The 15,740-nt window shown below is 40.2% G+C and overlaps 1 protein-coding gene across 1 annotated transcript; it reads right to left on the bottom strand.

Annotated features, from left to right (window-relative positions):
• Positions 1 to 8,198: 8,198 nt before the first annotated feature.
• On the bottom strand, positions 8,199 to 9,395 carry ins (preproinsulin; the record flags this gene model as incomplete). Its single annotated transcript, XM_080436226.1, has 2 exons — positions 8,199 to 8,395; positions 9,203 to 9,395. The coding sequence occupies 2 exons, from the start codon at positions 9,393 to 9,395 to the stop codon at positions 8,199 to 8,201; spliced, it is 390 nt and encodes a 129-aa protein (XP_080292352.1).
• Positions 9,396 to 15,740: the final 6,345 nt, after the last annotated feature.

Here is a 15,740-nt window from a genome sequence, read left to right as displayed (position 1 = left end):
GTCTTCTTTAGTTTTTTTTTTGCTTTTTTAATCGTCATTTGCTTGAGACCTCAAGGTTGTTGATGACTAATCTTTCAAGACAGATCAGCACCACTGCCTCAAACATGTAGTGTTGCTGTTAGTAGGAATAAACACAGATGCACCCGGGTGAAAGTGGACTAAGAAAGGGGAGGAGCCAAACCGAGTTCCTGTTTTACACAAAAGAGTCAAAAAAGAGTACCAGAAGATTTCCCAGATTGGTTATTAGCTAGTCAACAACCAACCCCCTTAACCTCCTCTGCGGTAGCAAACGACAAAACGCTAAATGTTTGACTTATACACATTCCCGATCAGCAGCAGATGGGGAACATGCTCTCCAGTTAACTTTGACACAGGCAGTCAGAAAAATCTAATTTCAGGGTTGGTTCAATCAGTCTTTTAATTTTAATTTGAAAACTATCTCAAAACTACAGACGTGTAGGATGCCTTTACAATTTTGATAACATGTTCAGAAATATGTGAAATTAAATCCCACAGTCCATTTGTGACAAACTCCAAATCTCTCTCTGCTGTTTTTAGGATGACCAGTACGAGGTGAGCAGCAAACCTACAGGCCTCTGTGTGATCATCAACAACGAGAACTTTGTAGACGTTCGTAATCAAAGACATGGAACAGACAAGGATGCTGGTATGAACGTTGTCTGGATAGTACTTACTGTACCATACGCTTTACTGTTGGTCGCTTGTACCTTTTATGGTAGATTATGGCATTTCAAAATCATAAATTGCTCTTGACGAGCGTGACAACTTGACATCTGAAATGTAAACATGAGAAGCAAATGGTATTCTGTAGCTGGTTTCTTTGGTGGTTGAATCTTAATGACTAAAGGGTTCGTTTTCCTCCCCTGCAGACGATTTGGCCGATACTTTCAGCTGGCTGGGCTTCAGAGTGTTGATGTTTAAAGACCAAACCAAGAGCCAAATGCACAAGACCCTCAAATGGTTCTCTTCTTTGAAGGACCTCGCTGAGTTACAGAGCTTATATGTAGAGGAATGGTCCACGGAGCACAGGGAGTTCACCGACCTTGAAGTTGAGGATCCTCCACAGCACGGCGATGTCTTTGTCTGCTGCATTATGAGTCATGGAGAAAAGGGTGGCGTTTTCGGGACCGATAGGAAGCTCCTCCTCATTGAAGACATATTTGCGTGCTTCAACGGAGATAACTGTCGTGTCCTTGTGGGCAAGCCCAAAGTGTTCTTCATCCAGGCCTGTCAGGGCAAAGCGACGCAGCCAGCGGTCGAAGCAGACAGTTTTACAGTTTCACCTAAAACAAATGTGAAGGCGTCTCTCACTCCTGTGGATGCAGATACCCTGGTCGCCATGGCCACCGTGGAGAATTATTCAGCATTCAGGGACAGAAGAACTGGGACCTGGTTCATACAGTCTGTGTGCGAACAGCTAAAAAAGCGCTGTCCCAGGTAACTCTCTAATGAAGAAAGAAATACATGAATATAAATTGATGTATGAATATGTTATTAACACATTGACTGCCATGGCCGTACTATTACGTCATCTCAAATCCAACGCTTGACTGGGGTTCCAGGGGGTCTCCAGCTCAATTAGCTAATGTAGCATCACAATCATTTTGACCACTATATTCATTAACTATTTCACTGCTAGAGTATATTCATTAATAAACTCACCCACTGCCAGCGATTTTCGTGTTTTAAAACCATTTCAACCGATAACAGAAATATGATATCCATTATAATCCATCGTCTGATTGTTTGTGTAAACAAACAGGACACATGCCCCGACACCCAGAGGAAAAAGTTTTCACCCATGAAGTAACTTTCACGGGCGCAGCCAGGCTGAAGGCAGCATATACCGTCTTTCCCACCTCCCCAGCTGGCCACAGAACATTTATATATATTATGATTGCGTGTCAGACCGTTGGTAAACACAAATGGGATAACTGTTCTTCGTCCATGGAAAATAAAGTATAACCGGAGCTTTCCCTTCGTTCCCTTGTACCCTGACGTGACGTCACGTCAGGGTACAATACCTCCCGTTTTTCAGTTCCAACCAAAAACTAAAAAAAAAAATGTATTTTTTTTTCACTTTTTCCTCACAGAACCAGGAGATAACATGCATACAAACTGGCTCAATAGCGCTCCGTGCCAAACAGGACAATGTGGTATTGCAGGTGAAAGTGCTTTATAAGCCAGAGAGAAGTTAGTTGGAATGAGGCTTGATTTAGGCTCAAACCTTTTGAAAAACGTTTGAGGGACATATGATATTAAATATTATTATTTATTTTTTAAATCATGGTGTAGATCCTTTAAAACTACGATAGACAAAACTATGGCAAAACCAGTTAACTCAAGATAGAGCCGTTTTCAGGAAACAGATAAACAGGATGTGGGCGGAAGCGAAAATCTTTGGATGACGCTACAAGCTCACAGCACGTCACTTCGTTCTGTGCTGTGAGCTAAGTTTTGAAAATGTTTGGAAAGTCTTGAAAAAACTTTGAACTTTTTCTCACACATCATCTCTGCTGGGGGTCCCTGGCACAACATATTTTCAGATGGGGGTCCATAGCAAAATACATCAATTTGGGGGTCCTTGGCATGAAAAAGTTAGAGAACTACTGGTTTAAATGACTGCAATTCAATCATGTGCCACGTGGCCACGTGTAGAGATGTTCTGAGCGTTGTGTGTTTTGTTACAGGGGCGACGACCTCCTGACCATTCTCCTTCGGGTCAACAACGATGTGAGCCAGAAGGAGGATCCGGTGTCTCCGGGGAGCATAAAGCAGATGTCTGAAGTTAAACGCGTCACCCTGAGGAAAAAGCTGGTTTTGTCACCAAAACAGCAGAAAGACTGAGTTCATTCACGTGCAACACACAAAGCATTATGGCTATATATTGATTGATTGATTGATTGATTGATTGATTGAATACTTTGTTAGACAGAAATGTAAACAGCACAAGGTACGGTCAGACATTTGAGCTAAAAGGATAACACAAAAAATAAGTCCTGGGGACTTGTTTCCATTGTGTATTCAATTCATCAACAACATAGCATGTGGTGTCAGAAGAAAAGAAAATCCAGAATGCCTCCAAAAACCATCACCAGCAGCAGCGAGCCACGCCCTCGAAGGAAGAGGGTGCCACAGGGGGAGCCATCGAGGAAGGTTTCCAGCCCAAGGTGGACACAGCCACTTCCAGAGAGGCGGGTTGGGTCAGGAGGAAAGAGAGGCGGGTTGGGTCAGGAGGAAAGAGAGGCGGGTTGGGTCAGGAGGAAAGAGAGGCGGGTTGGGTCAGGAGGAAGCTTCCAGAGAGGCGGGTTGGGTCAGGAGGAAGCTTGAGAAGGAGTGGAACCAACAGATTGCTCAAAGTTCTTAACACATCGAGTGCCAGAGGTTTATTAAAACAGGGTACATCCAGTGCCAGTGTTTCTTACTGTTTACGGCGATAGTTTTTAGAGCTGTAGATCCCTCCACGAGGACCTGGATGTAAACAAAATGGTGTCTGGGCGATGGCCGAGTGTCCCGTCTAACGACTGGAACAATAATATTTCTAACGTGATCCACCATTGCAGAGTGATCGCACGTCGAAAATGGCTTGTTTTCACCACTGTAAAAAAGTATGGAGATATGGACCTTTTTCTCCAAATCCTATCATTGGAGCAGGACTCACGTCACATCCGTCCATTCCATTTTAAATGGTCCTAGAATCATGGTTCTCAACCTGTGGACATGAGATCTACAAGCTCACAACATTGCGAGTATCAATACTGCAATGTAGAAATACTCTGTTACAAGTAAAAGTCCGGAATTCAAAATGTACTTGAGTATAAGCACAAGAGTATTGGTATCAAAATGTATTTAGAGTACCAAAAGTACTAAAATGTTTGAAAATAGCAGCTCTACAAGCTCACAACGCGCTGCGCTGCGATGTGTCGTAAGCTTGTAGATCTGCTATTTTCAAATAGCCTAGATATAAAATAGGGCTGAAATGGTTAATGTATGTTTTATAACATAATAATTTATATCTACAAAGTAACTAGTAACTAAAGTTTTCATATAATTGTAGGGGAGTAAAAGTACAATATTTGCCTGCAGAAGAGATGAACGCTGGAGCAGCACGGACAATTTAAGCCTTTTATTGTTACAGTGCAAGTAAAAAAGAGTGACTGACGTTTTCGGTCTTTCGTTCTTTCTTTTCAAAAGTCACAGTACGACGCGTTTTGAGCTTGTAGATCGGCTATTTTTGCTACTTTTGTGTGACATAGAATGGCGAAGTACGGCGTTAATTTACGAAAAAAGTTAAAGTACAGAGATAAGAGGTGCCTGACAGTAAATGCAATGTGTCCGTCTGGTTCTGTGTGAGTCTAGAGCTAATCTCTCAAGAACAGATTCTGCTCTGCGTTGGAATCTGTCGTGAAGGCTCGTCATAACATGTACGCACTGGGCTACAAGTGGGCGTGCCTTCAGATCAGGAAGCAGGCCGCGCTTTACCCAATCAAATGTAGTGGGCGGGATTCACGTGTCCGTCGATCTTTCCCCCTCGAAACAAACCCAAACTAATTTAACAATAGCGTCCGCGGAGCAGACAAAACCACGGAAAGATATTCACATTTTAACTTGCTCTTTCATCATAGAAACAAGTGGGCTTATAACCAATACGATCCATGTTCTCTGGGAGAAGTGGTGTTAGTGTTCCGTGTAGAAATATTGTTAGTGGGAATGAAAACATAGTGGCAACCACCGGAAGTGAAAGCTGAAGGCAGACCAAAACCCCGGTTTCCTACGTTCCTACGCGCACAGGTTCTACGTTGCCATTGTCCCAGAGCCTAGATGAGATAGTACAAACAGCAGAGGGCGCTGTTTTTCATTCTCATTTGGCTTTGGGTTCCCAGATTGGTCTAGAGCTAATATCACAAACACATTTCAGGACTCTCTGAAACTGGATGGATTGGTAAGGGTCTCCATGGAGTTATTTACAGTGGTGGAAAAAGTACTCAATTGTTTTACCTAAGTAAAAGTCTGGAATTCAAAAAATAAAAGTACAAAAGTATTGGCATCAAAATGTACTTAAAGTACCAAAAGTAAAAGTACTCATTATGCAGATTGTCCCAAGTATTCAAATGAATTAAACATCTTTTGAAAATAGCAGATCTACAAGCTCACAATGCGTCGCATAGCGACGCATTGTGAGCTTGTAGATCGGCTATTTTCAAATGGCCGAAATGTATATAGGGCTGAAGTTTGTTTTGTAATTATAATCAAAATCTAAAAGTAACTAGTATCTAAAATGTTCAAATAATTGTAGTGGAGTAAAAGTACAATATTTGCCTCTGAGATGTAGTTGAGTAGAAGTACTGAACATCGGAAATACTCCAGTAAAGTAAAAATACCTAAAAATTGTTCTTAAGTACAGTACTTGAGTAAATGTACTTAGTTACTTTACACCACTGAATATATAGGATGCTACTTGAGAATGCATTGAAAAAGGACTGCACCTGCTTTGCCTAGTCCTTATTTATCAATATTTGTGATTTGTTTAGAATGTGTTTTTAAATGTTTTTATTGTTTGTATTAAATGTATTGAACTTTCATGTGTTTTACTAGGCCTGCATGTTGTCAGCATTACAATCACATACAGCTCAATACAACACACTGCATGTTAGCATGTTAAAGCTAAGCGGCTAACTCACCCCTGGACAATGCACTCAGTTGGGGAAGAAAATGGCCGACAGACAGTTGGTCATGAAGATGATTAAACTTCTCGTTCAGCTGTCAGGGCTGTTCTCCACTCTACTTCCATGTGGTTGAAGCTTACATTATAAAAGGTGATTATCTTACCCCCAAATACAATGGAGCGTAATGTCTGTCTGTCTCGCACAGGTGTGTGTGTGTGTGTGTGTGCGTTGCCACATTTTGCTTGAGAAACAAGTGGCTAGGTCTATCAAAACAAGCCCAAAAACTGTAGGCCTATAGGCTAAGTTTTGCCACTTTACATCGGCTATTTGAAAATAGGAGATCTACAAGCTCACAACACACAGTGTTGTGAGCTTGTGGATCTGCAATTTTTTTTTTAATATTGGGAAAAAGTACCAAATCTTGAATACAAATCTTTTTACGGGGGTCCCTGGCACAAAATATTTTCAGATTTTCAGAAAGAAGGAAGCAAGCCCAAATAAGCGACTACACTTTAAAAACAGTCCTTAATTTACTCATTAGAAGCAGACATGGCAACACTAGTAAACAGGAAACCACTTACCTAACCCCCCCACCCTCCTTGAACTGTTTATTGTACATAATTCCTTGTTTTTCCTTTACCAGTAACCTGTAAGCTGACTGTATGACGTTCTGCATAGTAGTGTATGTCTGTCTGTTTTCTTAAATGTCATCATGATTTCAGTGCGTGGGAATCTCATTTTAAATAAGCCACTGTGCTTTAATGATCGATCCATTTAAGAGGACCTTGTATTGTGAATTGTACCATGTAGCCTACTGTTTCCATGTCTTTTCTAAATAAAGTATTTAATCAATCAATCAATTAATTAATCAATCACTTGATATGGGGCTCCCCATCCCCCTATACTCGGAATAAGGTGAAATGGTTGTTGAGTAAATCATTGCATTCTTTTGGCTTGTTTCTAAAGTGTAATTGTTTATTTGAGCTTATTGCTTCCTAATGTTGTTTAAACCAGGTGGATCCCCAAATTAATATGCAAGTTGGCCACGGACCCCTATCTGAAAATGTTTTGTGCCAGGGACCCCCCCAACATTTGTGTTGTTAAAATGTTTCAAAAACATATATTGTGTGAAGGCAGGTGTGGGAAGGGTGTGGTCTGTGCTAAGTACGTCAATCAAGATTCAAACCAAAAAGCAGTCTTTGGTCCCACCAACATGTCACTGATAAACGTAGGACCACGAGCTCTCAATGTTTTTTGTGTTTCATCCTTTTGACAGATATGAATATATATATATATATATATATATATATATATATATATATATTGACAAAATATATTTTTGTCAATAAAACCCTCAGTTGATTCTAGACACATCAAGTCAAGGAAAAACCTGAAACAGTTTTATCAATTCATGGAACTTTATTTTCTAGGAAAATAATTCATTCACTCATTCGTTTCGTCAGCACTTTGTGTACAATGACAGCAGAGTCAGTAAGACTGCATCTGTTCTGGAGAGGGGCGGTGGAATGGAGGGGTGCTAAAGGGGGGCGATGGAGAGGGGCTAAAGGGGGGCGATGGAGAGAGGCTAAAGGGGGTCGATGTGGGGGCTACAGGTGGGCGGTGGAGATGGAGAGGGGCGCGGGGGGCCAAGCGCTGAGGCTGACACTCCTCTTGGCTGAAGAAGCAAAGCTGTGGGGTGGAGATGGAGATGACAGCGTTATTACAATTAACTGAAACTAATGAAATAACCGAAAACTATAGAATTCATTAAACATTTTAGGTCATTGAAATGGAAATAAAAACAAGGCTTTACGAAAACAAAAATACAAAGTTAGTTGACACTATTGTGTGTTAATATAAAATTTAAAAAGTAAAATTATTCTGAAAATGTCCTTAGATTTGACTTTGACAATATACATAAGCCAAGCCTTTGGCTGCATATGAAATGTATCAATACAAGCTGACAACATGTGACATCGCGACACGTTGTCAGCTTGTAGATCGGCTATTATTGCTAACAGCCGATAGATATTAGCCTGGTTCCAGACCATAGACCCCGCCCACTCTCTGAGTGGACTGCTCCTCTTGGTCTGGTGTCATAATGTGAGCCTATGGCTTTTCACGATCGAAGAAAAATCTGTCAAATCAGAGTCGGAGGTGGGGGTGGGTCTAACGACAAGCCAATCAGCGAATATCTGCTAGAACAAGCTGTGCGATGATGTCAGATGTGGGCGGATCCGTGGATCTCTTGTGATTGGTTTAGGGAAATTTGAATCCCCTCCCCCTGGTAATCGCGGACATCGCAGCCAATTTCAGCCTGAAGCTCCACGCAGCTTCAGGCTGATAATCAGGCTAGAAAGATATAATAATCTCACCCGACTACCCTATATTACAATGAAAGACTTACTATCTAACTATACTAAAACTGAATGAATACAAAAATAAATAAATACAAAAATCCCAAACCTTGGGAGGTGTAGATGGAGTGGATGGATGTGGGTGGATGGAGGATCAGTTGCAGTAGTTCTGCAGGTCAAAGATGTTGCAGGGCTTGTGGCAGCACTGCTCCACGATGCCTCTCTTCACCATCATCTCCATCTGGTCCTTGAAGGCGAACTCTGCCACCTCGTTGTTGTTGATGTTGTTGTTGTTGTCCCCGCCTGCTGCCGCGCCCGCTACGCCGCCCGCCTTGGGTAACCCCAAGAACCCTGAGAGGAGACACATAGGGGAAACACAATCACATGTCACCGTGGCTCCCCCTGCTGGCTGAACTCAATGATTACAGTATTATGAACATTATTGTCACATCACAAGTTGGCCGGTTTAACAGAGTGGGTGAAATGATTCCTTCAACCAATCTGACACAGTGTAACCACCAAGGTGTTCCTCTGCTGGTTCAAACAGCCGGAAAGTAAATGTAACTAATGTAAGTTGAATTGATTGATTGATTGAATATTTTATTAGGCAAAACATGTACTTAACAGCACAATTACATGTAAAATGCTTTGACTAAAATGTCCGTCCAAAAAAGTCCTTGCGGTCTTGTTTCCATTGAGGTACATGGTACTCCATTCATAGTCATATATAGTAGCACCAACACTTCAAATATCAAGACAAAAATACAGAAAAAATATCACTATATATCACTATATGTACAAACTAAAAATTCAGGGAAAGAAGACTTTTATTTGATTTGATGATTTGGGAACAGACTGGGTTTATGTCGTGGTACAATGTAGACCAATTCACAAAGTGAAAATGTGATAATTGTCCCGATACATTGAAACTTTTTATTATATTCAAATATGTGAGCGACTTTTGTATTGTACAGTATGTGTCTGAGATAGAAAGTGAGAGAGGTACACACACACACACACACACACACACACACACACACACACACACACACACACACACACACACACACACACACACACACACACACACACACACACACACACACACACACACACACACACACACACACCCACACACACACACACACACAGTCTCACCTCCCAGCAGAGAGTCCACGTCTCTCCTAGGGTTGTAGAAGAAGCCTCTCTCTCCACACACCAGGTAAAGGGCGTCGACCAGGTGGGAGCCACACAGGTGTTGAGGGGGCGTGGCCGCCTGGCATGATGGGGGGCCTGGCCACGACACCGCCAGCAGCACCAGGAGAGACACGGACTGGAGCCACAGGGCCATGCTGGAGACACACACACACACACACACACACACACACACACACACACACACACACACACACACACACACACACACACACACACACACACACACACACCAGTGTTAATTTCATTGACTAAAACTATGACGAACAATTTGCGTCAACTACTATTTTTCACTGATGAAAACTAAATAAAAACTACGCTATATTGACTAAAACTACGAATTTTGTCAACATATAAAAACTAGACTAACGTGTTAGTGAGGAACGAGTGGAGAAGAGATCCAGTAGAACTAAAAGACAAGTCATTTTATGTTTGGTTGCGCTCGGTTGTCACGCTCTGAAAATAGCAAACAGCATTGCAACCAAGTGTAAAATCAGCCATTAAGACGCCATCAAGGCACCGCCAACATACATTATAGTCGACTAAATAAACTGTAGATTTTGTCGACTAAAATCTTATGAAATTTTATCAACTAAGACCTATATGTATAAAAGAGAAAAAGGGGAGGAGAAAAAAAGGGAAAACGGTGGCACCATTCGATGGGAATAAAAAAACGACTTAAATAAGGAATCGTCCCGTATCTGGAAACTAAAAGACGTGCATCCCGTATTGAACTGATAAGGGCCAGCTGGTGTCCCTTATTTGAATTTCAGGTATACAGCAGTTAGCAACAGCCCTAACACACATTTAAGGAACATAAACACGCTATAAAAGGACATTTGAAATCTGCTGTATTTAACTGTGAGAAGCACAGGGCCATGCTGGCAAAAACACACACATTTACACCGTCAGATCAGGGTTTATTTCACTTTAGTTTAAAAAGAGCTTTAGTTTACTGAAATAAACCTTACTGAAATAAACCTTTTTTTTCACAAAAACTAATAACACACTGTATTGTGTGTTACAAAAACTACACCAAATGTTTTGGCAAAGAATTCAACCCTGAAAAATACCCCCAATAAATGTAACACCGAAACAAATAAAACACTAAACTAAAAACTAAACCTTTTCAAAAAAATAGAATAAGCTAGAAAACTAGGAGAGGAGGAAGAGGAGCTTACCTGTCAGGAGGTGGTGCTGGTAGAGGAGGAGGAGGATGAGGAGGAAGAGGAGGAGAAGGAGGTGATTCTCTGAAGGAGGTGAAGGAGGGTCAGATGGCTGTGAGACAGAACAGAGGGTCTCTGCTCCTTATATACTGTCCTGACCCCAAGGACACGCCCACTCACTGACCTGGAGGGGCTATACGTGTGTGTGTGTGTGTGTGTGTGTGTGTGTGTGTGTGTGTGTGTGTGTGTGTGTGTGTGTGTGTGTGTGTGTGTGTGTGTGTGTGTGTGTGTGTGTGTGTGTGTGTGTGTGTGTGTGCGCGTGCGTACGTGCGTGCGTGCGGTAACTAAGTACTGCGGTTTACGTAAGTACTGTACTTAAGTACAATTTTGAGGTATTTGTACTTTACTTGAGTATTTCCAATTTCCAATACTTCTACTCCATTACATCTCATAGGCAAATTATTTTACTTTTACTCCTCTACAATTATTTGAAAACTTGAGTTACTAGTTACTTTGCATATATAAATTATTACATTATAAAACATACATTAACAACTTTAGCCCTACGTTATACAATGCGATGCGACGCGTTGTGAGCTTGCAGATCTGCAATTTTCAAACATTTTTGTACTTTTACTTTTGGTATACTTTAAGTACATTTTGACATACTTTTTTACTTTTACTCAAGTAACATTTTGAACACAGGCCTTTCACTTGTAACAGAGTATTTTTATAATCTGGTATTGCTACTTTTACTTAAGTCAAATATGTAGAGTACTGCTTCCACACTGGTGCGTGCGTGTGTGCATGAATGCATGCATGCTGCTGATCCGTGTCTCCAGGACAAATACTGAATAAAATAACCTTGAGTATACTGTCTGTATGTATGTATGTGTCATCAGTGTGGGGGTGGGATGAGGATGGACACAAGGTGATACTCAGATTAGTTTTTATTATTATCATTATTACCTACAGTATGCTCAGGACAGGATTTTCAGGGAGGCCATGAAGGCCAATGGCCATCGTTGCCCCTCAGTTTGGCCTTGTGCCCCTCAACAACATGCCATGCTGTGAGGCCACAGCGGCCTTAATGGCCCGCAGCTGTGTGACTGAACCACTTTCTCCTCTGTCTCTTTCTGGTCAATATGTAGACAGTGACACCAGTGTCTCTTTCAGCGGTGGAAAAAGTACTCCGATATTTTACTGAAGTAAAAGTAACAATACCACAACATAAAAATACTCTGTTACAAAGTAAAAGGCCTGTGCTCAAAATGTTGCTTGTGTAAAGGTACAAAAGTATTGGCATCAAAATATACTTAAAGTACCAAAAGAAAAAGTACTAAAATGTTCGAAAATAGCAGATCTACAAGCTCACAACGCTACAACGCATCGCGATGCGTTGTAAATGGTAAATGGTGCATTTATATAGCGCTTTTATCCAAAGCATAAGTAAGTAAGTAAGTATTCACACACACATTCACACACACATTCACACACACATTCATACACTGATGGAGGAGGAAACCATGCAAGGCACCAACCTGCTCATCTGGAGCAATTAGGGGTTCAGTGTCTTGCTCAAGGACACTTTGACACTAATGAACTGGGAACCTCGCGGTTGCCATCCGGCTATTTTCAAATATGTATGTAATGTATAAAATAGGGATAAAGTGGTTAATGCATGTTTTTTAATACAATGATTTATATCTGCAAAGTAATTGTAGTGGAGTAAAAGTATTGAAAATTGGAAATACTCCAGTAAATTAAAATACCTCAAAATTGTACGTAAGTGAGTAAATGTACTTAGTTACTTTCCACAACTGGTCTCTTTCTTGTCAATATGTAGACAACAGTGTCATTTGTTGAGATTCTGAATTCTTAACTCCCCTGAGTCCCCATCGTTAAACCAATCCAGTGACTTTGATTGGTGCAGGGCTGAGCATGGATAAGATTGTAAATACCATAATGTGTTTTATTTCACTGCAGACGGTCTACATATTACATTTTACATTCTTATCCTTAATTAACCCTTAAATTCAATTCATTCTCTCAATGGGCTACAGCTTGCTTTATTTGATGGCCTTCCTGCCGTGGCCTTTGGCCTTTGTGCCCTTAAAAACATGGACAACACGTGGCCTTGCCCCTAGAATCTGCCTATGCTGCTGCATCATCTGAAGGAAGCTGTGCACAAGATGTAACAATGAAGCACGACCTTGAACCTTGAGATGTGAATCTGGACATCATTCATTCTCCATCTGAACACTGACACACAATATGCTTGTATCCAGAGGTGGAAGAAGCTCTAAAGTTTGTAAGTAACAATACCACAGTGTAAAAAGTACATCATTTCTGAAATGTAGAGGGGTGTAAGTACAAAATAGCATGAAATGGAAAGTAAAGTAAGTTATGCACTATATAATGGAGTTATTTTCTTCAAATCTGTTTGCTAAAAACAGCCAAACTACAAACTCACGAGGCGTCACAAAGTGATGTGTTGTGAGCTTGTAGATCTGTTATTTTCAATGAATGTTCGCCACCAAAATAGTGTCACTGCGGTTTATGTGGTTAAGGTGCAGTAATTGATTTAGTTTAGATTTTTTAAATAAGTGTTAAATAGCTCTGTTTGTTCAGTAACAGGAGTTTCTCCAGCTCTTCAGTAAACAAAAAAATATTTTTCCGGTCGGAATACTAATCTTAGCCAATCAGGAGGAAGAACTCATACAGGATAAATAAGTGAATTTGGGAGTAATGACACATACAACAATGTCTTGTCAAAATGTAAACTGGAACACTATAAAGCTGATGAATAATGATCAGCAAACCACCTGAACCACCTGTAGAGACAGGGAGACTCCTGTTACTGAACAAACGCTCTATAGCAGTGACGACTATCTGAATATAGAGCTTTTACCTTTTTGCCAAAAAACTACTTTTCCACAAATCGTGGAAAATGTGTGCAAATCTTTGAATATGTTGTTTTAAAGCGAACATTTTTTTAACTCTGATCTGTGCTTCTGGGGGGTCCCTGACTCCCTGGAACAACATATTTGAGATGGGGGTCCGTGGCCAAATGCATATCATTTTGGGGGTCCTTGACATGGAAAAGTTTGAGCACCACTGATATCATAGCAACATACTGTTAGGATTTAGAAAGAGATTTTTAGATTATGTATGTGGCCGTGGACCCCCATCCCAAAATATGTTGTTCCAGGGACCCCCAAGAAGCAGATATTTGAGTTACAAATGTATATAAAAATATACATATTCAAAGATTTGCAAACATTTTCAAGACTTTTCAAGGCTATTCAAAAATAGCAGATATACAAGCTCAGAGCACTATGAGCTTGTATATCTGCTATTTTTGAATAGCCAAAAAAATCTTAAAAAAACTAAAGAAACTCATGTTTTAACCCAGGGAGACTCTATGTTTTACTCTGATCTGTGCTTTCTGGGGGTCCCTGGAACAACATATTTTGAGATGGGGGTCCGTGGCCAAATACATGTCATTTAGTGGGGTCCTTGACATGTAAAAGTTGGAGCACCACTGATATAGCAACACACTGTTAGGATCTAGAAGACATTTTTTAGATACTGTCTGTATTTGGCCACGGAACCCCATTTCAAAATATTTTGTTCCAGGGACCCCCAGAAAGCACAGATCAGAGTAAAAGAAATAAAGATTTGAGTTACAAATATTCACTTAAAAAAATATATACAGTATATATATTCAAAGATTTGCAAACATTTTCAAGATTTTTCAAAAATAGCAGATCTACAAGCTCATAGCCGCGGCACTCGGTGCCGCGCTATGAGCTTGTAGATCTGCTATTTTTGAATAGCCAAAGCAATCTTTGAAACAAAATACTTATGTTTTTACCCAAAATATATAACTGCCAGCGCCTCTAAGTACAAACATTAAGAAGTGAAATGTAGAATTGCAGCGCTCAGCGGAAAACACAAGAAAAAAAGCTGAAAGACAGAAATCCCCCGAAGGTGCTGCTCAGGGTTAATTGTAGGTAATCAGATTATTTCCGGTTAGTTAGTCTGGTGTGTTTAAGGAAAGTGTTCCACAGTGTTCAGTGAATCAGAACTAAATGCAGTGTGTTAATGACCTGCTGACCAAACACATCGTCATCTCTGGCTGTCTGAAGCTCATCTGTTTGTCCATCAGGGACTTTAACGCATTAAGACCATGCAGGGGAAAAAGCATCTGTCATTTTAGATGTTATAATCACTTTAACCGTAATCTTGTACTTTTGGCTATACAAATAACAGATCTACAAGCTTGTAGATCTGCTATTTATTTTGGAAAAAGTCGTGAAATTGTGTGCACATCTTTGAATATACGTGTTTATATATCTACTTATATACTTAAATATATACTTTTTTAACTTGAATCTTTGCTTCTGGGGGATTCTACAAACTCCTTGGGAAAAAAAACGTATGTTGCTATTATATCAGTGGTTCTCAAGCTTTTTTCATGTCAAGGACCGCCCAAAAATTATAGCTTGTCCGTGGACCTCCATCTCAAAATATGGCCCCCATCCCGAAGCAAAGATTTGAGTAAAACATGTTCGCCTGAAATAATATATATTCAAAGATTTGCACAAATGTCATGATTTCTTTAAAAAAAATAGCAGATCTACAAGCTTAAAAAAATATCACTTACCCTACCCTTAAAGGGATACTTCACTTTCACATAAAATAAACATTAAAAAAATATATAAAAAAAGAATGAAAGAAGTTATGGCAAAATCACGGCCCCTTCACACATTAGTAGGACACTCTAATGCGTGAGGGGGCCTTTATTTTGCCATTACTTTTTTCATTTATTTTTAATATATTTTTTAAATGTTTATTTTATGTGAAAGTGAAGTATCCCTTTAAGTAAAAGCTACACAACAACATCTGCAGTGTTAATGTAACCACATTATCCCCTATTTTGGACATTGGTCATTATAGGCCAAACATTTAAAACATTTAAAAAAATGTTGGAAGATAGCAGAGCTTGTAGACCTGCAGATGTGCCACATTTCAGCTCAGCGATGTGCCTTTACACAGCAAAACAAAGAGTGTTGATGTAAGCACTTTATCCCTGGCATATCACAAGTAAGACGCGCGAACGCTGGAAGCGAACGCAGCTCGAAAATATTGTGTATTTACGGACTTGGAATCCGTGTTATCATTATAGATGAAAAATTACACCAAATATTTTTGTATTTGATGATGTAATTCTGCATTATTGCAGCACACTGATCAGAGTAAGACAGGGGGAGAGAGAGAGAGGGACCTAGTAGTGGTGTAAAGTAACTAAG

The sequence above is a fragment of the Gymnoscopelus braueri genome, assembly GCF_963280865.1.
Source record: "Gymnoscopelus braueri genome assembly, chromosome: 8".
In the NCBI taxonomy this organism is placed as follows: Eukaryota; Metazoa; Chordata; class Actinopteri; order Myctophiformes; family Myctophidae; genus Gymnoscopelus; species Gymnoscopelus braueri.
This window is presented reverse-complemented; position numbering and strand designations above follow the sequence as displayed.